General features: G+C 37.6%; 1 protein-coding gene across 9 annotated transcripts in view; it reads left to right on the forward strand.

The window, feature by feature from the left end:
* PAN3 (poly(A) specific ribonuclease subunit PAN3) overlaps positions 1 to 26049 on the forward strand; it is a 95627-nt gene that overhangs the window by 58398 nt on the left and 11180 nt on the right. For 6 of the 9 annotated variants that reach the window (XR_006103119.1, XR_006103118.1, XR_006103120.1 and 3 more), the window contains 8 exons: positions 2985 to 3089; positions 5091 to 5148; positions 7399 to 7560; positions 7861 to 7977; positions 8070 to 8171; positions 14253 to 14418; positions 16023 to 16110; positions 25871 to 26010. Coding sequence is in view for 6 of the 9 variants with exons in the window: in XM_042460442.1 (XP_042316376.1) it covers positions 2985 to 3089; positions 5091 to 5148; positions 7399 to 7560; positions 7861 to 7977; positions 8070 to 8171; positions 14253 to 14418; positions 16023 to 16110; positions 25871 to 26010 (938 nt within the window). In the remaining 3 variants the exon portion in view is untranslated. The other 3 variants (XM_042460443.1, XM_042460444.1, XM_042460441.1) reach the window with 3 other exon arrangements.

The following is a 26049-nucleotide window of genomic DNA, read 5'->3' on the forward strand; positions in this document are numbered from 1 at the left end:
AATAAATAAAGATTAAAACTTGGCTGTTAAACCTGACAGCCACTCCTGATTTTAATTTAAATTAGCTTTCTTTTGTCTTTCCCAAACTATCTTACGACATTTACATGGATGTCCAAAGTAGTTGGTGGCTGAACTATGACATTTCAGTGAAGCAGAGTTTAGCTAGGTTTCTTCCCATTACAGTAACCTTAGTGCTGTAGAATGCACCCATTTTGTTCTGTTTGCAGTTCTTGCTTTCCAACTTAGGGGAGGCTATAGGTCAGTAGTATTACATATGATTTGTATATAGAATGAGCTTGGTTCTGTTCCTGACACATATCCAATTTAACTACCCTTGATATTAAGAAAATAATCTCTGCCTGAGACATGGGAGTAGACAGTGCTAAACAAGATGAGCCAATGTTCAGGCTCTGTAATATTATTTATTTGTTTGTTTGTTTATTTATTTCTGTCCTTTTTCCCAGTTTATGACTCAGAGAAGCTTACAACAAGTTAAAAAAATGGTTTTAAAAAATGGCGAGATACAAACATTAAAACAAGATTAATCAATAAAAAAATTAAAACCAGATTTAAACCATATATGATTACACACCCTCCCCCTCTCCAGAACAAGAATTAACTGGGTTCAGTCACTGTTTAGACAAGCTGGGCCATATATAGTCACTCATGAAATGCCTGTTGAAACGGAAAAGCAGCTCCATATTATCAAAATTCCATTAAAAAGTACATAAAACTAGCCTGCCATAGGTGGTGGTGTTGTTGTGTGCCTTCATGTCATTTCTTATATATGGCAACCCTAAAGCAAACTTATCGCAGGGTTTTCTTGGCTGTTTTCTTCAGGGGGGGTTGTCATTGTGGGAACAGACTCTTCATTCATGAGATGAAGCGCACAGAGAGTTATGTGGATTTGGGAGCCATGTCATGGTGGCAGTGGAGAAACATGCCAGGTTACATGTAGAGTTCTGTTCTATCTTAAGGACTGGTGACACCTCAGAAAACCAGGCATGCCCCTTCCCAGGGCTGCAGCAGTCCAGGTTGGATACATAAGAATAGTTAACGGGAGAATCTGTTTAGCTGCATACATGATCTGGGTACAAAGGGATATTGTAGCACCTTTGAAACAAACTGAAATAAAGAAACTGATAACATGAGCTTTTGTAGACCTGGTTAGTTTGCCATTCCCATACTTGTATAGTTGACCCTCTGTATCCATGGATTCTTATCCATGGATTCAACCATCAACAGTTTGAAAATACTCCAAAAAGATATAAATTACAAAAAGCAAAACTTGATTTTGTTCTTTTATATAAGGGATACCATTTCACTATGCCATTATGTTTAACAGGATTTGAGCATCCATGGATTATGATATCCATGGTGGGTCCTGGAACCAAACCCCAGTGGATACCAAGGGCCTGCTGTATGTGAATACTGCATTCTTGCTTAACCTACACATAAATAGATTTTACTGTATTCCTATTCCACATATATTATACATAGAAAAACTGCTATCCTGTTTCTAAGTTTAAGAATAAAGCAATTTAAGAATAAAGCAATATGAATTTTAAAATATAAAATTGAAAATAGATATCTTAACAAGGGAAGTCAGCAACAATTTCAGCTAAAATTAAGTGAGGGATATAATACAGGAATGTGCAACTTTTAGGGGCACATGGACCACTTTAGCCTTTCCCATAAACTCATTGCAGTCTACACCATGCCACTTACTTGTCACCAAACATAGCAGTAAAGCACAGTAGCTTGCTTTTGAAATAAAGATCCTGCTTTGTTTCCATGCTGAATCAAACTTTTAGAAGAGCTTGTTTTAATTTTAGAAACAAGAAGTGTCCTCTTTGTGCACGTTATTCTGTTCTGAGGCTTTATCATCAAAATTTGGCAGTGTGGCTGGGTTTAGAATGATAACTGTTGGAAATTGCTGAAATTTAGCAAGTGTGGGTAGCCATGTATATTTTATAGGTTGTATGTTACCTACTCTTGTTTGGTAACTTCCATAAATAAAAATAAATAAAAGTCTAAATTAAAACAAAACAAAAAGATTTAACATCATATGTGCTTTTCACTGGTGTTTCACTGATGCTGTGCCACCCCAAAAAAGTTCTTTCTGTAGTTATCACCCTGCACGAATCTTCTTAACATGGGTCACCCTGTGAAAGTCCTCTGAAGATATTTGCCAGTTTACTTTGTAGTATCTATGCAGCCTTTTGAGAGGTTAAGCAGTCTTGATATTTCAGTTTTTGGGAATGGTGGGACGCATCCAGATTCCACCTGCATTTCACTTTGTTTTTTCTCTTGCAGTTCTGCTGTTAATATTTTATTTATTTTATTTTATTTATTATACATACCCTGCTCTTCAGCCAGAAAGGCTCTCAGAGTGGCTTACAGATAGTTAGACATTTCCTCGTCCTCAGGCTTACAATCTAAAAAAGACATGACACAAAAGGAGAAGGGAATGGCAGTGGGAAGTGGCATGGGAGGAGGGCTTTCTTCTTTAGGCTAGACCTGATGGAGTTGGGGTATATTTGTATGCATACCAAACAAATTCTTTCTTCTCTGCTCAGATCTGTCCTAATATTGGCTTTTCAGACTTTGCAAATGATCATTCTGATTCTGCTTGCACTTACAACCATAAGTCAATAATATGCATAAGTCTGCAGTATGCATACAAACATTGTTTTCTTGTTTTTAAAGTGAGCCTGAAGAGCTAGATTGCCACGAGGTAGCTGGGTTTCATGTAAGTAAGCTCACTGTAGTGAAAGACTAACTTCCCCAATCTGATACAACAGGGTTCTTCTAACAATTTGACTTATTGTTAGCAGCTTTCTGGGATGATACAAATTGCACCACCTTTAAGGATTAGATAGTGTCTAAAAGGGTACATCTTTGTGGTGTTGCTTCAGAAAGATTTGACATCTTTCTAAACATTAAATTCTAAAAACAATTTGTTTCTATTTTTCCCCTCATAGGTATTCCCAAATTATCACATTTATCCTCCAACTGCACCTCATGTTGCTTATATGCAGCCAAAAGCTAATGCACCTTCCTTCTTTATGGCAGATGAACTCAGACAGGTAAATTTAAAGAAATAATAATTTAAATTAATGATTTTATTCATAAAATGTCTGTACTCAGTTTAAACAGTTCACAAAGTTGTGTACAGTTTTGTACTTTAAAAAAATAATTACTATTACTATTACTGAGGAAGTCAACAAGTGAAACAAGTATGTTAAAACATGAATGACTGTGTTTCAGGTAGTCTGTTACCATCTTAGGCTGCAATCCTACACACTTACTGAGAAACTGAATGTGGCTTACTTACTTCATAGCAGAAGTGTTAAGGGTTGCATTGTTAAGTACATGATATTTTAAAACTGTGTTTTAACAACCTCTAATTTGGCACTCTCACTTATGATGTGTTCTTTATATGGTAACATATTTGAGATGGAACATGTTGTAATGTACAAGAATTAGTACAGGTTGGCAGGGCACATCACACCTTTTGTGCTGCTGACAGGTATAGTAGACCCCTCAGTTCCTTCCCTCCCTCCTATGGTGTTTTATCTCATCCTCTCCTTGAGTCAGGTATCAGCAGCAACCGCAAACATCCAAACTGTCAACAAGCAGTGCTGTGGCTGGCATTTTGGATCAGTGACTTGGGTGGCTGTGAGTTGTTTCCAGGTCTTGATGCTGAGCCCCTGATGCCAGGCTGTCCAGAACATTATGTAGGTTTCAGTTAGCTAGCTGAAGTAATTGATTGAATCAGAATAGAAATTTGGTTTGGTTGCAAAATACCTGTGCCATTTTGGTTGCAAAATGTTGTTCACACATGATACGATTTTTACACATCTGCCTTATGGCAGAAATTTTTGCAAAACTATTATTCCCAGTGTGTTCACTATGGATTGCATATCTCTACCACTACGTATCTAGCAAGTCTGACTTTTTAAGTTGTTTTTTTTTTGGGGGGGGGGGGGGGAGGCACATGCATACTCTATTTATACTAAGGGGTCCTGACCCACAGATTGGGAACCACTGATTTATAGCAACATATTTTTGTGAAGTTTCCTGCCAAGTGACTTTCTGAAAGCGGTTGGTTGTGAAACGTGCTATGTAGCATCATTACAAGAAAAGCAAGTAAAACCCACATTGGGAAGCCTGAGTAGAACATTTGTGAAGGAGATGAGGGTATTGTCTTCACTTGAACTTCAGAGTACCATGTTCAATAAATATCAAGAAAATGCAAAAAGTAGTTAAATTATTTGAGGTCTAACATAATCTTGTAAATAATCCCACAAGAGGTACTAGCCTTCTCTTTCTTCTGAGCGCTTGGCCTTCTAGATGTTTGAGATTTCCCCCTAGCCCCACTTAGAATCACCAGTAGTGAGGGATTATGAGAATCCCTCATTGCATCTTTACTCAGAAAAGGAGGTAGTACAGGAGGAACCAAATGCTTTTCTTTTTGGAAGAAGTTTCATTTTATGTGGTGTCAAAACAAGTAGTTAAATACAATATTTAATGAGTATAGTTTAAATACTAATGGGTACAATGTGATGGATTGAAGGAGTTGTTCACTTGAACACTGAGAAAAAATCGACAGTGGCTTCATCAGTGTTTGGGTGCATGAGGATTGCATTGAGGAAGATAGGGACCAATTACCAAAATTAAGGAAAAGAAATAATGGAGGGTTGTACAATAACCAAAAAGAGTTACACTGGACCATAGGAATATACAATAACAATAGTGGTGGACCATTGAATCAAATTCTCTGTAATGTGGTACTCTGTCTATTGGAAGTCTCTCAAGAACAGGTTTGAGAAATGTTTGGTAGGAATACTTAGGCAGGAAGCAATCCTTGAGGCAGAAGCATTGACTGCCTGTGTAGGGCTTATCTAAGGCTATTCTTCCAGCTATACTCAGGGATATGTATCCCCTGGACAAGGTTGGCTTTAGGTCTGTTTCTGTAAGTCTTGATAGTCTGAAAGTTTTTGCAAGACAAACTAAAGAAGGATATGAGAAAAAAACCACTAGATTTTCATATCTGTTTGTAAAAGTGGAAAATGTGTTCCTTGTAGGAGCTGATCAACAGACATTTAATTACAATGGCTCAGATAGATCAAGCAGATATGCCTGGTGAGTAAACAAACATCCCAAATTTAAATTACATTTCTAACCTTTTATTTTGCTTGCTTTCGGCTTTGTAATTTTACTAAAAATAATCACATATATATCAAAAGCATATTAAAACAAAAATTACTGTAGATGCAGAGTCCAGTGTAAATTGGAATCTATCAATTGTTTCTTCTCTGTAATACGTTTACATTACTTTCTTTGTCTTTAACTCTTCCTTTCTATTTGTCCTTTTTTCTTAGCCATAGATGACCCAAACTTTCTATTCTCTTGTGTTTGATTTCACTAATGGTAAAAGTTTAGTTTCTCTATAATATGTTTTGTTTCTAGCCTGGGAGTATAGAGTCCTCCGTATAATCATTATTTATTTCCATTGTTTGTTAAGATATCCTGTGGAGGATTTTGAAGTCAGAATGGGGCATTTAATTGTGTGCATCCAAGACTGCAAACCCACACAGCAACTGAGTCAGTGCTTGCTAATGCAAACCACAAGGTTTCATAGGAGTTATTGTGGATGACACAGACTTGTGAAAGAATATTGTTGCTGTGTACTGAATATGACTTAAGAATAAAACTGTATTTCAGTTTCATCTAGGTGGTCCTTAAAAATCAACAAAGCTTTCTGATTATTTGGATGATTATTTAAGAGAGTATTTATGAGCAATACATTTAAAGATTAGAAAGTCAATTCAGGGAATATTTCGAGCTATAACGTTTAATCTTTTCCAGTAAGTAAAATAATCTGAAATGTTCTAAAAAGTTAATAGACAGGTAAGACATTACCATAGCTCCATGTGATTAACAGAATATGGAACTGGAGCCCTTCTCAACATGCTGCATATAGGGCAGTTTTCAATGTGGAGAAGAAAACAGGAAGGGTCAAAACCAAAAATATCAGTGCAATGCAGTTGAACTATTATTATTATTATTAACCTTTATTTATGAAGTGCTGTAAATTTACACAGCGCTGTACATACAATCTTTTTAATTAGACGGTTCCCTGCCCTCGGGCTTACAATCTAAAAAGACATGACACAAAAGGAGAAGGGAGTGGTGGAGGGAAGGAGTAAGAGGTCCAGCAGTTCCTCTCTACCTCCGAGGCCTGGACCAAGGCAGATGGACTGAAGGGAGGGCTTGGCTTCATAATGGATGGTTAATCTTCTTCCAGAAGCAGCACTCTTTGGATTCTGTTTTTTTAAAAATCAGAATAGGTTGTTAAAAAATTACTCTTGATCACCTGTAGCACAAGAAACCTCTCAGGCTCAAGAGCAAAGCTATTTTCTGTTGCTTTGCAGCCATCATGTTCTGTGGATTTCCTGAAGGACAGCATTCTATTTTTCTCTGTGGCAAAGAAAGTGTCTGTTGCAAAGAAGACAATGGTTTCAGCTCTATAATCTTTATAATTCAGTAAAAGTCTGCTTGTCATGGACATACAAGTTTAATTCTTGTTCTTGACTCAAGTGCCAAGTTACACGAGCTGTTTGCCAGTCAAGCAATAAATGAGTTTATGGTTGGGGAGCGAGCCTGCTCCCTGTTCTGAAAAACTGTGCCAGGTGTCCATCTTTATTATTTCTGAAGTCTTTAGATTCTCAGAATCACAATAGTATGCTGGACAGAAACTGTACAGTGAAATGGCAGCTGTCCTTACCTGAAAGACTGGGAAAAGGCAACATGTATGACATGATGGCAGTGGAAGGAAGGGATGTAGTAGGAGGTGGCAGGAGAGGGAAAAAAGAGCCATTTGTACTGTCTCTACAAAAGAATTTCGTCTCAGGTCTCTGTTGTTCTAGTTCAGTACATTAGAGATCTATAAGCAACCAAGTGCATCTTACTTTAAACAAGTAACAGACAAATAAAACTTGCACAAATATCTTATAATATGGTTTTATTGACCTACATCTGAACTTAAGCTTTTATGGCTGTTTTCTCCTAAAGTTCCCCCTTCATTACTAACCATGATCAAGTATTCCTTTTTCTGCCAAATCTATACAATAGCTAATTGGAATCTTAGGCATTGGCACTAATCTGTCCCCCCCTAATATTGAACATCTGTCTTCCCTAAGACAAATGTCTGTATTGTGGGAAAGGTGTATATGATTTGCAAAGGTATAATCATAAACTAACTTTGTTACAATCTTCCAATCTAAACACTGTCTGTATTGTTTTCACATCTAATGGATCTTCTTTATCTATTATAACTGTTTTCTTCATAATTTTAAGTAGTGTCTAATGTATTTCTGTAAACTGGTTTAGCTGTTCCAACAGAAGTTGACAGCTACCACAGCCTTTTCCCTTTAGAACCACTGCCACCACCCAATCGGATACAGAAAACAAGCAACTTTGGGTACATAACATCATGCTACAAAGCTGTAAATAGCAAAGATGATCTGCCATATTGCCTTCGGAGGATACATGGTGAGGGAAATCCTAAGTTGTCATCTTTTAAAAATTTCAATGCTACCAGTATTTAAGTCTAAAACATTTGTTCTTTTCTGTATATAAATCACAAATCAGATTTCAAATTGAATAATTCCTTTAAATTAAGGAATAGAAATTTGGCCTAACTAACAAACCATGGAGTCAGTTATGTACAAATAAATACATTTTGTTTTGGTGTGTCTCTGTTGGTGGCAGCTCAGTATTTTGAAACCAATGTGAAAATTGTATTAGATGTGTGAGAATCTTTGAAATAAATCTCCCCCCTATATTTCCCAGGTTTTCGTCTTGTTAACACAAAGTGCATGGTGTTGGTTGATATGTGGAAAAAAATCCAACATTCGAATATTGTAACATTGCGGGAAGTATTCACCACTAAAGCATTTGGAGAGCATTGTAAGTTTCTGATTTTAAGATGTTGGCCAATTGTATTGGAAGACTTGCATCAATTGCATACCTAATTCTCACCTCGGACTCTTTTTGAAAAGCTCTTGTGTTTGCATACGACTTCCATGCTGGAGGAGAGACTATGATGAGCAGACACTTCAATGATCCTAGTGCTGATGCCTATTTCACGAAAAGGAAGTGGGGTAAGGCCAGCAAATGAGACCTGTGATTCTTTTTCAGTAGAGCAAAATTAGGAACAATGTCTGTTCATCTCAAATAGTTTTATTTTGCAGTTTGTGGTGAATTCATATTGGAGTGAAAGTAATACTTGGCTTTAGTTGAGTATCTAGTATACTTATCTAAAGAAATACTCATCTTAAAATATTTAGTACAGGTATGCTCATGTAAATCTTCTTGTGTTCGAGTACTCTTTCTGTGTGCTGCTGTCTTGTTTTTTCCTGATTGCTTATTGCCCTGGGTCTTATATGTCTGTGTGGTAGTTTCTCAGCATTCAGCATGTTTAAAAGAAACTGGTTAGTGCTTAGCATGTGGTATTCTGTACTGTATAGTCCAGTGTATATGAAACAGAACATTGTGGATGTGATGAAAGTGAAGGGAAATATTGGTGTTATTTCTGGCAAATTATTTATAGCAGTGGTGAGGTAATATTGAAGGACTGGAGAGAAAGATAAAGCAGATGAAAGAATATAAAGGCAACTGAGGCAACAGAGTTAGCAATGTAAGTCCAGTGAAGGAACAAAGCACTGAGCACATCTAACTCACACAGCAAGAAAGAAAAAAATGAAAACAGAGAAACAGAGTCAACAGAAATAACAGAGAGCATGAGATTCCTGCCTCATAAACTGACACATGAGGGATATTTTCTAAGAGGCTATGGACTGCTCCTCTGCATACCCCAGAGAATCTCACTTTCTTTGCTTTTGATTCCTCCTTTAAAGAAAGAAAATTGCTTATTTCTTTTTATCTCTCTCTTGGGTTAGTAATGGAGGCAGGGAAAACAGATTTAGCTGAAAAGAAAAGGTATGACTGCTTGAGTAATAAATGAAAAAAATATACAATTTATGAGGAAAAAAACATTAAAAAGTAGCATTATTGATGTAATGCTGAAATATAAACAAAAAAAAAAATCCAGAGATATTTGTAGAACTAAGGATGAAAATTATGGAAACAGAAATACTTTTACATTTTTAAAAAGTTGTAAAATATGTTTGTCATTTATTTGCATTCTGTAACCTGTATTTAGAAACTCAAGATTATATTTTTAAGGAACATCTAATCAGTGTAATGTCCACAGTGTTCAGGGATTTATGATTTAACTTTTCATTTTTGTTAGTAAAATTGGGGTATGACAGTTGAAGCAAGACAAATGTGGTTATACATCTATTCATAGATGTGTTCTACTGTTACAATGTGGTTAGTCTTTTTTTACTTTGTCATGTCATTCTCTGATACATCCCAACATTTTAGTGTCAAGGATGTGGTATAAAGTTTTATTTTAAGAGGTGAATCAAGGCGTAACAAGTTTCGTATATTTCTATACTTGAACACCTGTGAACCAGTTAACTTTTCCTACCCTTATAGAATTCTTTCTCACTTATTTGTACCTTTTTAAAGGGTATATACAGTCAGCCCTCTGCATTTATGCATTTGACTTTTGTGGATTTGATTATCCACAGATTTGATTAATATGTTCTTTCTAGGAATCTCTACTGTAGATCCTCCAGTGTGACTCTGTGGTCAGCTTCTGGCAGGTATTGGCCATAGACCTGTGCTGGAGGATCTAGAGATTCCTAGAGAGGAGCTTTCACAGGTAAAAACCCAGTGTTTCTTTATTCAAAGTTTTTCCACTTTTACAGGGATCCTGTGCTCCTAAACCCAGCAAATGTGGCAGGCCCACAGTAATGACTTTTTTTTGAAGGGGATTAGACATATGCTCAAGTAAAGGCTGTATTTGAATAGTATTGCTCTGTGAGCACCAAAGAAACATTGGAGTACTTGCACTGCAAATTAATAATTGTTTTTCTTTCAAAGAACCTACTATTATCCTAATAAAAAAAGGAGACCATTGTTGTTATGTGCGAACAAGTTGTCTTTGGCTTGTGGTAACACTGTGAATTGAGAGACCTCTGACAGGTTCTTGTTCGCAAGACCTGCTTAGATCTTGCAAACTTAGGGCCACAACTTCCTTGAGGATCATCACTGTGCTAGAATTGTCTAGATTGTGAGAACAGAAAATCCAAACCTGATTTCATTTTATTTCATTATATTATTTTTCTTCAGCTATAGGGTACAACAAAAATACAAAATAATTATCAGTGAAAGACAATATAATTGGGGACAGGTGTAGAATTTAAAAGATAGCATACAATCCACACAGAAGTAGCATTTGAGGAAAACTTCTCTGGGCCAAAATTTTTGTAAAAATTTAAAAACTTAAAATTTTCACCAGAGTGTCAGTGTAAAGGGATCTTGTGGCATCTTTGAAACTAAGGTCCAAAACACACTACAGGAATAATCCAGTTTGAGACAGCTTTAACTGCCCTGGCTGAATTCTAGGAAATGTAGAGTTGTGAGATATTTAGCCTCTCTGTCAGAGAGCTCTGGTTCCACAATAAACCGCAATTCTCAGGATTCCCTAGCACTGAGCCGGGGCAGTTAAAGCGGTCTCAAACTGGATTATTTCTGCAGTGTGTTTTGGACCTAACTGAAAGACAGAAATTGGTAGCACAAGCTTTTGTAGATTTGAGCCTACTTTCTCAAATACATCTGTGGAAGTAGGCTCAAGTCAATGAAAGACCATGCTACTAACTTCCATCTTTCAGATGCAGCAAGATCCCATTGTGTACTGATCTTCCAGACTAACATGGCTGTGTCTTTCAATATGTAAAAAAGTGTGACTTAGGAAAAAATGGTAGGGAGAAGTAGGCTACCATTTAAAAAGGGACAGAAGAAAAGAACTGACTGCAAGATAAGTTACATTTTAACTTACAGAGCCTGTAACTGTTTTGCTATGCACCATTAGCAAATACAGTCTTCATTTTATCCAGTTCTTCCCCAGAAGTGTGAATTCTAAGAACCTTTATGCATACAGGATAGCATAATTTGACATAGTGAAACCTTGGGATACATGGGCCATATCTCAGAAGCAGAAGAGAAAAACACTTATCAGTCCATTCCAATACACTAAAAGCAAGAGTGGCTTGAAAACATGCTCCAAGGTGCTGTGCTTGCGTTATGGGGACAAACAGAGTCTCGATCCACCATTGCTGGAGGCTTCAAAATGTACTCCTACCCTCAATATGCATCCTGACATTCAGTGTCTGTGAATTTTATCACAGTGGGCTCCATGTACCACGACACTCTTTCCCTCAGTCTAATTACACTACACACATACCTTGGAAATCTTGTGCTTTGAAAAAATGATTCTTGGAAGCAACCACATCTTGTCCTTCCTGCTGCTCCCTCTTTTATCAGATTCATGGGGATGTCAGTCAGTCAGCCCATACATATATAAAATGATACTTTTTCTAGAAATAACTTTCGTACATTGTCTTCACAATTTTTATAATTTTGCATTAGGAGAGAGAGCTTTTAAAGTATGCATTGAAGTAAAAACTGGTGGTAAACTGCTATGCAAATCATCTTCTACCATCTTCATTTTTAATATACTCTCCTCAATGTCCTAACTCTTATTGATTAATGAGGTTGCTTTTTTTCAAACTGGAACAAGAGTCAAAACCTCAAAAGGGAAGGAAGGTTGGGGGAGAAGGAGAAGCAGAAATGAAAGTGAGAATCATTTGTTATATCCCAGGTCTTATTGAAGTCAAAGTTGGTTTTATCCACCAGTCTGTAGATGTATTATTTTTGATGTCACTCAGTTTTTCAATTGCATATATTGTAAGTTGAAGACAATAATACCTGCTTTAATAGCTGCTATGGTGTATAGTCACTAAAAGTGTTTCCTCCCTCATTTGATATATTTATAAGGGGGGGAGGTGAAAACAGCTAGTATTTCACTTTTGTTAAGATAGAAGTAGGATTCTTTATTCTCAAGATGGTATTTCTGAATGCATGTACATGCATGCCTATTTGATTCATTTGAGTTACAGAGATGCTTGAATACCGTCATCCTAGCATGAAGAAGTTTAAAATCCTATTTTAGATGTTTCTTGCAAGAGCTTGTTAAAGAAAAATATAGCAGAGTGATGATGATGGCATGGCAGATATGAAGAAATAATATGTTTGCATTGTAGGAAAAGTACCCTTTATTAGCTTTTACATCAAAATCTCCAAATGTTTTTTAAATTGAGGGATCTAAAGAGCTATTTTCAGGAAGTGATCCTCTACTGGAATATTGCTACAGTCCTCTTGAGGACTACGCGCATGATAATGTAAGGATCTGAATCACAGTTCAGATTGTCTGTGTGAGTAATCTGCTGCATCGTGTATAGTTCTGTTAATGCAGAAACACCCAAACATGAATCCTTTCATTCAGAACTTGTTTTGTATCAATCTTGTTATTTCTTTTTGAAAAATCTTGGGAATATTAAAGTTGATGATAGTTGTAATGTATTCAGTTTTTCAATTCTGAATATATTCCCTGGAGGGAATCCTTTTTTCAGTGAAGAGGATGATTTCATTGTAAAGGTCTAAAATGTTTATGGCAAAATACCAGCCATGAAGCAATTCCAGTAGGAAGAAAAATGTGCAACATTCCAGAAATGTTGGCTCATGTATTTGTAATAGACTTGGAATGAGGCTTATATATTTTTGATAAAGCATGCCCCAGGATTAGGGTTGATTAACGTGCACTGCTCCCCCTCCCTTTTTTTTATGAAAATGAAAAACATAAAATGTTTTGTTTCTGGCAGCAGAGTGTGAATAATATTGCTTTGTGTAGGGTTTTTTTTTTGGGGGGGGCAGGACTGGGGAGTAGGAGTAAGAGGTTTATACAGGAGTAGGAGTAGGAATAAGAAGTAACAAAATATATTTGTTACTCCTTATTCCTGTTATTATATTGCACATGCAAACACCCAAAAAAAACACCAGTTTTATTATATTGCACTGGGGAAGGGACTGGGAGGCAAAGAAAGTCACTTACACACACACACACACACACACACACACACACACACCAGCCTTGCAAAGCAAATGGGGCTTTTCCCCAGGGCTGGGGAGCAGGAGTAATGAGTAAGAGGTTTTTACAAGAGTTGGAGTAGGAATAAAATTGAGAAAAATATCTTACTCTGGAGTAGGACAGGGAGTAACCCCCAAATCACCATTATTCCCTGGACCTGTTTTTTTGTTTTGTTTTGTTTTCTGCTTTGTATATCGGAAGAACATCCAATTTAAGGACACAGGCCCTTCTTTTCTGCTAAAATCCCCATCGCTTGAGGAGACAGTCTGCCAGGGATCACATACTGGCTGAAACTAGTGATGGATATAAATTGCTGGGATGCTAGAAGGATAGTTTTCCTTTGCAAATTCTTTCAGAGAGGTTTGGAAATTAGTCCATAGTCCTGCCTGGGAGTAGGGTAGGGGCTGCATCAAGATTTTAGGGGCACATGTTGCCCACCCTCATTTACTTTAGCATCCTAATTACACAGTAGAGAACCAGATACTTGTGGGAAGCCCCCAAGTAAGGCATTGAACAATTTAATTTTCCATCCTTGTTTTCCTCTAATATCTTGTGCTCTGTGATATACTGCCTTAAAGCATGGGAGTTCCATTAGGCAATTTTTCTAATAGCAGTTTATAAGTACATTAAGGAGGACACTGGTTGATTTATTGAATCCCGCTTTTCTCCCAATATGAAGCATAGCAAATCACTCTTAGGATAATGGACATGACCACATCTATGGCAGTGAATGTCATATATGTTGGTAAAAGAAGAAGTGTCAAGACTCCATTTTTGATTACTCCTCCATTTCTCTAGTAATAGATTATAGATATCCAATGAAATGTCATCCTCTTATACCCTCTGTTAATGTTAAAACATCAGTGCACTCAAAAATATACAAAGTGAAAATCATGGTAAGCAGTGTTCATCAAGGAATTAATTTTTATTGGTTATAATTTGCTTTAACAGTGAATGCTTATTTTATATTCTGTTGGATAAATTGTTTTCATGGCAACTGTGTTAGATTTGCACTGAAATAATGTTGAGCTTTTGGTTAACCAGCATTAAAAGGGGAAAAAAAGTTGCTAGATATCTTTGAACATCAAAGTATAGATTTCATTTCTTCTCTTAATTCTGCTGACAGGTCAACACGACGGACCTCTGCCACGACAACATGCTGGCTTGTTGCCAGAGTCCCTGATCTGGGCCTACATTGTGCAGCTTAGCTCTGCATTGCGGACCATTCATACAGCAGGATTGGCCTGTCGGGTAATGGACCCCACAAAGATTCTGGTAACTGGCAAAACAAGGTAATATACTTCGCCAATGAAGGCATATAAATGGTGGAGGTTTAGAGTAGCCTTTCTGGATTAGACTGAAGGCTAAAGCAGTTATAGGGAATTTGTTATTTGTAACCAGCTGTTTTCTGTACTTCCCTCAGCGATGTATTTTTAAATTGTTTTAAAGTGGTTTGAAAGTGATCCATTAATTTGATTTTGTTTCAGTTCTGGTTTTGTTTGAATTACATTCTTCTTTTATTGTAGATTGAAATGACATATATCTTAAGTCCCTTCTTTTGGAGAAATGAAGAGTATAAATCCAGAGTTGTTAGTGGTAGTGATGATAATGATAACAGTATATTGCTAGTTTGAACATTAACTTGAGTTAAATGATTGAAAAAGTGTCACAGGATTGTGATAATTTTTTTAGCTCCTGTACCTCATTTGTGAATTCCCCCACCTGGCAGCTTTGCACCATCACATGAATTTAGCAAGCTATGTAGAAGAGGGATTTGCATTACAAATTAGCCCTGAAATATGAAACAAATGAGCCTACTCTTTCATTCTGGTTAATGAGTTAAAATGACATAAATGTATGTATTCTTTTAATTGCCATGCCGTTAAGATGAGACATAGTATTCCTAGCTTATGCATATTAAATTCCATGTATGAGTCCTGCATATGGCCAAGTTCATGTGCCTTAATCTAGTGGCCCCAGCAGCAATAAATTGCAGCCGTACTCTGCTAAAATTGAGGCTCAAATTGTATAGCACAACTTTTGAAGAACCCATCTTTAAGAAGTCTGTTATAGTTCCCAAGTAGTTCTTAGCATGACATCTTGATACCGAGCATACGTAGCATGAATGTGTGGAAAATGTGTGCAAACTGATAAGGTCAGTCATTCAATCATTTTATTTATATCCCACCTCTTCCCCAAAAGTGAGACTCAAGGCATCCAGAATTCTTGCTGTTGATTGTTCAGGCAGTGTACAGCACTCTGAGACTTAATTCATTCTCCAAGTCAGTGGAATATGGAAAACATATTAGACTCACAGCATTGCCGAATTGGAAGGTATGCAAGGGGTCATCTAGTTCAGCTACTTGCTGATGGATTCTTAGAAGATGGCCGCCAAAAATCTGTTTAAAAACCTCCAATGAGGAGGAGACCACCACTTTGCCAGACATTCTATTCTACTGTCAGACAGCTTTTACCATCAGGAAATTATTCCTAGATCTTAGTGAGAATCTTCTTTCTTGTAATTTGAATCATATTTGTTTGTATCCTACCTTCTGGAGCAAAAAAACCAAACTTGCTTCATTTTCTACAGGACAGCCTTTCAAATATTTGAAGATAGCTATCCTGTCCTGTCATGGGTCTTCGTTTCTAGATCTTCTTTTACAGTTGTTTAATGGAAATATATACATTTGCTTATGTTTTTGCACATTTGCTACTCAACTTACATTAATTGCAGCATATATGTGTGTGAATACTGTACATCCTAATTTGATAAATAGTTGCCGTTAGTATAAGTTTATTAGTAGGTAATATCTGTAATGTAGCTCTTAAGTGAGTCGAACAGGAAAACAGAATAATGTTATGACTTTCCATTTCCTATAATGCTTCTGTCCTCAAGGTTGCGAGTGAACTGCGTTGGAGTCTTTGATGTGTTAACATTTGATAACAGCCAAAACAATCCCCTGGCCCTAATGGCACAGTATCAGGTAAGAGTGCAGCTGTTTCTCTCTTTCCACTATGTTTGTTTACTGCATATTAATCACTGGTTATCTGGAAGTAGACATCATTTGTACTATGATTTTTATTTTCTTTTTCTTCTTTAAAACCATCAGTTTTAGGAATGTTGGAGTGCAGTGGGGGTGATATGGGGACTAGGTACTGCATTTTCCCCACCTCTGCTCTTGTTGGAAGCATAAAAATAAGTAAGAGGTTAGATCTTGTTGATTGTTGAGGCTCATATTCACAAGAATAAAAATATCCCTGGGCTGCATTCAGAGCAAAGCTGGTACAAGCAAAGCACCCCCACACTTTCCCAAAAACATTTCTCTCCAGTCTAACTGATTGAGCAGGGTTTGCCAAGCCCAAGAGGAGAAGTACTGCTGAGAGGGAAATCACAAAGATGGGGTAGAGTGGGATGAACATTTACCAAATTTTTAGGAATCTGTGTGTTGTTTCTGTTATTTTGTAATGGCTGAACAGAGTTCCATATTTCCAGGATAGGCTTGTGGGGTCTAGGGCCCCTGGGGATTCCCTTTCTGACCACATCTTTTCTCTCAATCCACCTGATTATGTGTGATAAAATAGCCATTATCTTGTTAGTCATAATCTATTAACCACTTCCAAGAAAAATGGAAAGCATGCAGGTTTGCTGCAAAATATGTTGGGCTTTCTTCTTCTTTTTATGCTTCTTGGGGAACATCTCACCATCCATCTAACTAGTTTCCAGTAGTTGGAAGCTAACAACATATGTATTGTACCTTATAGCAAAACTGCATGTTTCCCCCTTCATTTGAGAAACCTGTTGGCAGACAGGTGAGAGGGGTATGTATGTATGTTTTTGAAATTTGGTTCTAGGATGCATGTCTTTGATGCATGTTTTTGAAATTTGGTTCTAGGAATTGTATGCAGACGGTGGTAGTTATTTCTCTAAAGCATTAAATTTGGCAAGCTAATCCTTAATTGTTTTAAGACAAGAAACTAAAATGCAACTGAATCTGTCTGAATTTTTGGAAAACTTTGAAAGTTTTGAATTATATGATCTCATTCCAAATGTTCACCTGCACTAAAATATTTGCATGAATGTGTCTTTGATTTTCCCCCTTTATGAGTATTGCAGTTTCCTTGTAGCTAGTTGGAAGAAACAACAAATAGTGTTTTGAAAAAGACATTCCTACCAAATTTGTGAATAATGTAGCAAGCGTTCCAGATTGGTGCATAGCGTAAGGGAGCTCCAGTCAGAAAATTGGTAAAGGTAAAGGTTTCCTCTTTGACAAGCTTGTCAAGTCGTGTCAAACTGTAGGGAGTGGTGCTCATCTTCATTACTGAGCCGAAGAGTCAGCATCGTCAAAGAAGACTCTGTGATCATCTGGCCAGCATGACTGCATGGAATGCTGTTACCTTCCCACTGAAGTGGTATCTATTTATCTTCTTGCACTTTTACATGCTTTCAAACTGCTAGGTTGGCAGAAGCTGGGACAGGATCACTCTGTCACATGGTGCTTGGGTCTTGAACCGCAAACCTGCCAATCTTGCAGTCAGAATCAGAGTCTTAACCACTGAGCCACCATGTCCCTTAGAAAATCTGTACCTTTCATTGAAAGACCTTCACAAAGCTATTGAATTCTTAAAATAAGATATGTATAGTGGAAGAACTGGTGTTTCATTGTTTTGAATGTAACTTTGTTCCTTCATGCTACTCTTGAGTCTCTTGAGTCTGAACAACTCAAAAACTGCCCTTTTAAAAATTGAATTCAATCCCTCTTTACAAACAAGCTTCATTTACAAACAAGTTTCATTTATATACTGCTTCATGCCGCCTAAGCAGTGTCTAAGTGGTTTACAACTGTAAGCTAATTTGCCCCCAACAATCTGGGTACTCATTTTAGCAATCTCGGAAAGATGCAAGCCTAAGTCAAGCTTGATCCCTTTTGCTAGTCTTGAACTCACAACCTTGTGGTTTTGAGTGAGTGGCTGCAGTACAGGCATTTAACCACTGCACCACCAGGGCTCCTCTTTGCTTGTCCTCTCTGTCTGTATCTTTTTCTCCAACTTGTGTGGTTGTGGGCCATAGGTGGAGCCACACAGAAAGAAGGTAGCAGTTTTACCTTATTGGGGCTTGGGCACACTGTTTGCAAATTTAAAAAAATGTTTTTAAGAAATGGCCTTAAACTTCCCAGAAATTTCAGCTGTGATGGTGTGTATGGATGGATGGTAAGAAGAACAAAAAATCAGCTTTTAAAATCCCTAATGGTTTGTAGTAAGTATTTTGAAGGAGGCTTATGTTTTGTGATGGGGTGCCTCTTGTGAAATTAAAATACTCTCCAACCAGCTGTAATGAAAGTTTCCAAAGGAAGGACAAACGAGGGGGTACTTTTCCCTCTTTGTACCCTTTAATTTCAGGTAGCTAGACTCAGCTTAAATACCCCAGAGGCACCAGATCCTATCTGATCTTGAAGCTAAGCAGGGCTAGTTAGTCCTTGGATGAGAGACCACCAGGGAATATTATATGCTATTGGCTATACTTCAGAGGAAAAAAACTGGCAAAACCTCCTGTTAGTATTCCTTGGCTTTGAAAACCCTGTGAAATTCATGGGGTCGCCATAAGTCAGCTGGTGATTTGAAGGCACATACACACAGAGAGGCCTAGCCCCAAGCCTTCTAGCACTATATAGGATAGCTGTGGAGGAAAAGGCATTGTTGTACAGTTGGGGTAATGGAAGGGCTAGTTTTCCACTACTACTTCCTGGAGCCCTGCTAAAGAGCACTTTTCCATTTAGAAAATAAGGATGCATTGTAATATGTTTTGTTTAGATCTCTAAATGTGACTTCTGTTGCCATTTTGGACTTCCTGTTTTATACATTCTGGGGATAATCTGCCAGAATATAATTTATGTTTCACTCATGCTGTAGATTTTACACCAATATATATTGTGACAATTTGGGCATACCAAGCTATATTTCTAGTAGTTGCTGTTCATAGATTAGGAAGATTGTCTAGAGTACCCTGTTTCTGATATCCTTTTCATCATATTCTGAAGTGCAAAGATAAATGTGAGCATCACAGAATGTGACCATCACATGTCTGCAAGATTCTCTGCTCATGGCCATACATACAGTTGGACCTCCATCTCCTTGGGAGATTTGTTCTGGATTCTTCCCCCATGGATACACACACCCCCACCGGACCTCAAGTCCTGTTCTTCCTAATGTTCTCCCTAACGTGTGCATGTTTGCTAGCATGGTCAAGTAAATGCATGGCCATTGGGGATTATGGGGCTTGCCATTTGCGGATGCTCAGATCCGTAGATGGAAAGTCTGCAGATATGGAGGTCCAATTATAGAAATGTATAAGACCACAATGGGGAATTACACATCTTAAACAATCTAAAAAATACTTATGTTCATAGGTAATAAGCTCCTCAGAGTTTGGCAGGTTTTTGGGTTTTGGGTTTTTTTTATAATGGAGCCTAGCATGTACCAGTTGTTGTTTTTGATGAAAATAAGGATAGATAGCTTCAAAACAGCAGTTCAACCAAGAACATTAATTAGCCAAGTTAACTGCAAATTAAAGTGTGATAACCTTTCAGCTTATAAAAACAGCAGTTCATAATACTTGAAACTCTAGCCTGTTTGTTTTGTCTTTCTTCCATTTGAGAGTATCTCAAGAGATGGCTCCAATCACATTTATTGTTCTCTCTTCTACTTCCACTTGGGAGTTTGAACTTGCTTCACACTATAGAGTTAGCATGTAGCTTCCCTTTTTCAGACAGTCACTATGAAACAACGTACACACATACTGAGCATTAGAAATTTAAAGGCAGTTTGCATTGAATTTTTTTACTTCCCACCTCCATCTGTATAGTAGGTTCCTTTTGAATTATTTGACTCCCGTTCCATTGGATTTCTCTAAGAGAAATCAAAGTGAAAATGTAATCAGCTGCTGAGATGATACATAACCAGCACGAGTACATTCCTTTTGATATAGCAATTTAATAACATTTTGATTTTAATGTTCATGCTGCTCATATTAATTGAATGTCAACATCATGCACACTCCTAAGATGGTTTCCTTTCTCTTGTTTGCTTTCATCGTATCATATCCCATTCTGTATTGAGTCAGGAAAGGACAGAAGTTAGGCATGGACTATGAGGGCCATGAGAAAAGAATGCATTGTTCCTTGCAGTCTATTTTTCATAGTCTATTTCAGCCACATGAATAGAGATTGACACAGTAAATGGACATAAATAGAACCATAGATAGAATCAGAGTTGAAAATAAGAATTGAAAAGCAGGAAGAAGCGTTGCAATTGAGGGGGAAAATAAAAGACTGCAGCAAAAGAGAAAAAATTCACGGAGGTAAGAAACAGACACAAAATATGTGAAGGCGAGATGGGGAGGGGAATGATTACTGAAGTGTATTTTGCAGCACAATTTTACATATAGTATTTAAAAGTACACAGTATTTCAATAGCAGGAAAGAATAAAATCATAGGTAATCTCATGATTCTACACTGGCTGATTCTTCTGATGGTTATGAATATTTAAATCTGCATGAAATAGGCTGTTTCAAAGTAGTGTGTTTCTGTATATACATGCTGGCACAATACAGAGCTGTCATAGTATAAAAATAAATTTTAGCACATGAAAATATATAAGACTTTGTGGCCAGTACTAATCTTTCTGTAGGATACTCAGAAAATTCTACTTAATCATAGATTGTACATATTATCTCAAGTGTGCTTAGATTATAAATTTGATTCCCAAAATGCTCTTTCAACAGCAGTGGTTTTATGTTATGCTATTATAAAACTAATTTATTCCTTTGTCCTTATAAAAATATTTCTAGTCCAGAAAGTGCTATGAAGGTGAATTGCCATTTCAGTTTTAAAATATAAAGCATAGCAAAATTAAGAAGAGAAAAACAATATTTTGAAAACAGAAAGCAGAACTAGTACACTTAAAATCACTCAAAACTGTAACAACTCACCTTAAATTGAACAAAAAGAAGCAAATCTAAGTACCCTAGGGTGCTTCCTCAGTGAAAGCACTGTTCCTTCACAGTATTCAGAGTAAAGAGTAGTTTTGGTGTGTAGCAGTGTTAATCACATAAATTGTATCTTTAGTCGTTTTTACTATATGACAATGCTTTATTTCCCTTCTCAATCTCTTAAAACAGTATTATGTGGCAAATCTGAGAGCTATCTAACTTTTCTGAGATTAGGGTATTTCATCTGCTTTATTCTAGTGAAATTTGGCTACGAAAGTATTCCAAAGATGGATGAGTAGTCAGGTGAAGACACAGTCAGGACCTCTGGATACCTTACAGCTTGTTTGTTTGTTTGTTTGTTTGTTTAAATATATTGACTTTCTCCCAGCACAGAATTCAAGGCGGCATGCAGCAATTTAAAGCAAAGTATAATGAATATCATATACTACTTTTTGGAGCAAAACAGGAAGTACCTATGATAAAAAATATACCTTGAGGAACAAAGTGGACTTTGCCCTGTAAATAAGAAGCATGTGTACAGTGGTACCTCGGGATACGAAATACCCAGGTTACGAAATTTCCGGGATACGAAAAAATCCCATAGGAAATAATTGTTCCGGGTTACGAATGTTTTTTCGGGTTACGAAAAAATTTTTGGTGCTTTTCGGCGCTATTTCACACGGAATCGCGGCTTTTCCCCATTAGCGCCTATGGCATTTCGGCTTACGAAGGCTTTTCGGGTTACGAAAGCGGCCGCGGAACGAATTAATTTCGTAACCCGAGGGAGCACTGTATATCTAATAGTGCACTAGTTATGTAGCAGTCCTTCTGTAGTTTTGTGTTATATACTCTCAGCTAAATTGACAAAATGACTGCTGATTCATGGGCTTCATTCTTAATTCCCCTTTGAAGAACAGAATAGGATGTCACTTACCTTGCCATTCCATTTGCAGCTTTCTGCTCTCCCCCACAACTCCACTCATATTGTTGGGGTAGATTGTGGGAGGCTGTAGAGAAAGTCGTAAAGAAAGTTTCAGGACTTGGATAAGTGGAAGAGGAGCTTGGAATTCAGACCATATTCTTTAAGCAAATGCTGATCAGAGACCAAATTTTGCAGAATTTTACATGGACTATTACTGTTTTTGTATTAACAGAGCTTTCCTTTAAAGAAAATATGCTTTAGAAACCATCTTTTTGCAGAGGATATCTTGACTTTGGTAGTTTCCTAATTGAACAAAAGAGACTTCAAAGCCTATGATTGCTGACTCTATCCTTAATATGATTGGATTCAGATTATGACATTTTCCTCATAGAATCATAGAGTTGGAAGAGACCACAAAGGCCATCCAGTCCAACTCCCCTGCCATGCAGGGACTCAGAATCGAAGCATCCCCGACAGATGGCCATCCAGCCTCTGTTTAAAAACCTCCAATTAAAGAGATCCCACCCTCTGAGGGAGTGTGTTCCACTGTTGAACAGCTCTTACTGTCAGGACGTTTTTCCTAATAGTGAAGTGGAATCTCTTTTCCTGTAGGTTGCATCCATTGTTCCGGATCCTATTCTCTGCAGCAGCAGAAAACAAGCTTTCTCCATCCTTGATATGACACCCTTCAAATACTTAAACAGGGCTGTCATATCACCAGCTGGTAATTTTTATATATATATACACACACACACACACACACACACACACACACACACACACACACACAAACATCAGATTAGTCTAGAATGGCCTGTTTTTGAGAAATCCATGTTGACTTTTAGTGATTATGGCATTCCCTTCTAAATGTTCACAGACTCTCTGTTTAATGAGCTGCTCTAGAAACTTTCTTGGTATTGATGTCAGACTAACTGAACAGTAGTTGTTGGGATCCTCTCCCCCCCCCCCCTTCCCCTTGTCTGTTCTCAGAGAATATTGCCAGTGGCTCTGAGATTAAATTTGCCAGTTTTTTAAAAAAATATATCATTGGATGTAGTTCATCTGGTTCCGGAGATTTAAATTCATTTAGATTAACCAGGTTTTCCTGTACTTTACTTATTCTGTGCTGTATTTCCCCTATTGTGTCCTCTGCTCCATTTTCCTTTGGTTGAGCATCCTTTCCCTTTTGTCAGAAAACTGAAGCAAAGAAGGTATTGACTAATTCTGCCTTTTCTCTGTCCCGATTAGAATTTCTCCATCTTCTCCACACAGTTGGCCTGCCATTTCATTCTTCTTCCATTTCTTACAGACATACCCAAAAAAGCCCTTTATTCTTAACCTCTCTAGCAAGCCTTAGCTCATTCTTCATTTTAGCTTTCCTGACTTAACCCTACAAGTGCTAGCTGTTTGTTTGAATTCCTCTTTAGTGATTCCCCCCTTTTCCATTTCTTTTACATCTCCTTTTTAAAACTTAATTCAGTTGAAAGTTCTTTAGTCATCCAATACAGTTTCTTGAGTTGAATTGTCCCTCCTCATTAGAACAGTTTGAGATTGTGCCTTCAGTATCTCCCTTTTGAGAAACTCCTGTCTGTCCTGAACTCCCTTCTCCTTTAGTATTCCTGACCATGGGATCACCCCACATGTTTCCCTAAGTTTATTGAAGTCAGCTCTCCTAAAGTCTAGAATGTGTGTCTGACTATGCCTGGCTTCTCCTTTCCACTGTATAACAAAATTCAGGAGAACATGATCACTTCCACCTGAAGATCCTACTACTTGCACCCCTTTAACCAGGTCATCCCTGTTGATTAGGATCAGATCTAAAATAGCTGTTCCCCTTGTTGCCCCTTCCACCTTTTGGACAGTAAAATTGTCTTCCAGGCAATTGAGGAATTTGTTAGACCTTGAAGTTTTTGCTGAGTTTGCCTTCCAGCAAATATCAGGAAACATCTCTCATTTCTAAATGTGTGGTTATCTGTTTTAGAAAGACATAATCCAATTCCTCAGTCTTACTTGAGGATCTGTAGTAGACTCCCACAATAACATTTCTCTTGTTTCCTTCCCCTTTCATTTTTATCCAGATGCCCTCCACCTGATTTCCAGGATTTAAGTTCTAGATCTCTTCACAGGTGTAAACATCCCTGACATATAATGCTATTCCTCCTCCATTCCTATTTGGCCTATTTCTGTTAAAAAGGTTAGACCCTTCTATTACTACATTTCAATCACGAGACTCATTCCATAAGGTTTCAGTGATGCCTATTATATTGCATTTGCTTTGTTGTGCTATGAGTTCAAGTTTATCTTGTTTAATTCCCATGCTCTGTGCATTAGTGTAGCCACATCTAAGACCATGGGTCCTCCCCCCTAGCTGTCTGTGTATAATTTTTTCTCTCCCACTATTGGTCCTTGCACTATTTTGCCTTGTTCCCTCTATAACACTTTGACAACAACAACAACAACAATAAATTATTTATTTATAGCCTGCCCAATCACAAGGAATCCGGGCGGGTTACAGCAATAAAAATACATACAGAATACAATAAAAATTCAAAATTAGCCCCTTCCCGCCCCCTCACTCCTTCCAGGCTGAACGATGGCAGTTGCCATGGAGGGAGGGTTCCTTCTCTTGAGGGCAGTCCCAATGGCGTTGGGCCCACCCCCTCACTCCCTCCAGGTTGGATGATGACAGTTGCCATCTCTTGCCCATGATGTACTCCTGCCTTCCAAGATACTGTCTCCCTCCCCCACATAACTCAGTTTAAAGCCCTCCAGATCAAATTTAGGAGACTACTGGCAAGAACATATCTGGCTTCTGGTTTGAGGTGCAATCCATCCCTTGCCAGAAGTCCCCCTTCATGCAACTGCAGTCCATGATCCAAGAATCCAAATTGTTCTTGGAGCCCCATCTGGAGAACCCGTTGTTCGCATCTGCTATTTTCCTCTCCCTTCCTGGTCCATGCCCCTTAATTTCATTTGATTTCTGTTTGTCCTGCTTTAGAAATGCTGTTGCCTTGTGTAGCCATTTTAAAGGACATTTGCAGATTTGATTAATATGTTCTGTATAGGAATTTCTAGGTACTCCAGAGTGACTGTCCATGAGGTTGACTATAGAGTTGTGCTGAAGGACCTAGAGATTCCTAGAGAAAACACTAATGTTGGCATTTGTAAGTCCTCCAGTTCGATTCTATGCTCAACCTCCAGTGGATGTTGATCATAATGTTGCTCTGGAGGACCTAGAGAGGTGATCTCTCAGATTAAAAAAAGTACTGGGTTTTTTATTTGTGGTTTTTCTACTTTCAAGGGAGTCCCATGCCCCCAACTCCAGCGAATGTGGATGGGCCACTGTATATTTAGCAGAGGACAGCTGTAGTGCCAAGTAACCACCACAAATCTGAACTACTTCACAGGAATTGATGTTGAGAATCGCGTACACTAGTGCTATTTGCTGTGTTTTCAGCAGGAAAAAGTGGTGTGCCCTAAGTTGACATGTTTGCCTACCTCACAAGGTGGAGTGAATTGTGTGATAATAATAACTGATAGATAATACTTGACAAAATGTTTCTGAAAACTGGTAAAAGAAAAAAAAATCCATAGGATATTGGGTTGGGGGAGAGTTCTTACTACAACTGAACTCTGTTACACTGCATACTGTTTGTTAAATTAAACTATAGGATGAAATGAGTGCCTACTAGTTTATACATAATAACTTTTTCAATCTCAAAAATAAATGAAATGATTTATCTCCACAAAGTATTTGTATCTAGTTTTAAAGTGCTAAGAAAATATAATATATATATTGCTAACCATAGTCAATTTACTTTGTCATTTTTCTTATAGCAAGCAGACCTGATCTCCCTAGGGAAGGTTGTGTTGGCTTTGGCTTGCAATTCTTTGGCAGGAATTCAGAGAGAAAATCTGCAGAAAGCTATGGAACTGGTGACAATCAACTATTCCTCTGATTTGAAGAATCTTATTTTGTGAGTTATTTGAAATGAACATCAATATCTTCTTTAACT

The sequence above is a fragment of the Sceloporus undulatus genome, chromosome 3 (assembly GCF_019175285.1).
Source record: "Sceloporus undulatus isolate JIND9_A2432 ecotype Alabama chromosome 3, SceUnd_v1.1, whole genome shotgun sequence".
Taxonomy (NCBI): domain Eukaryota; kingdom Metazoa; phylum Chordata; class Lepidosauria; order Squamata; family Phrynosomatidae; genus Sceloporus; species Sceloporus undulatus.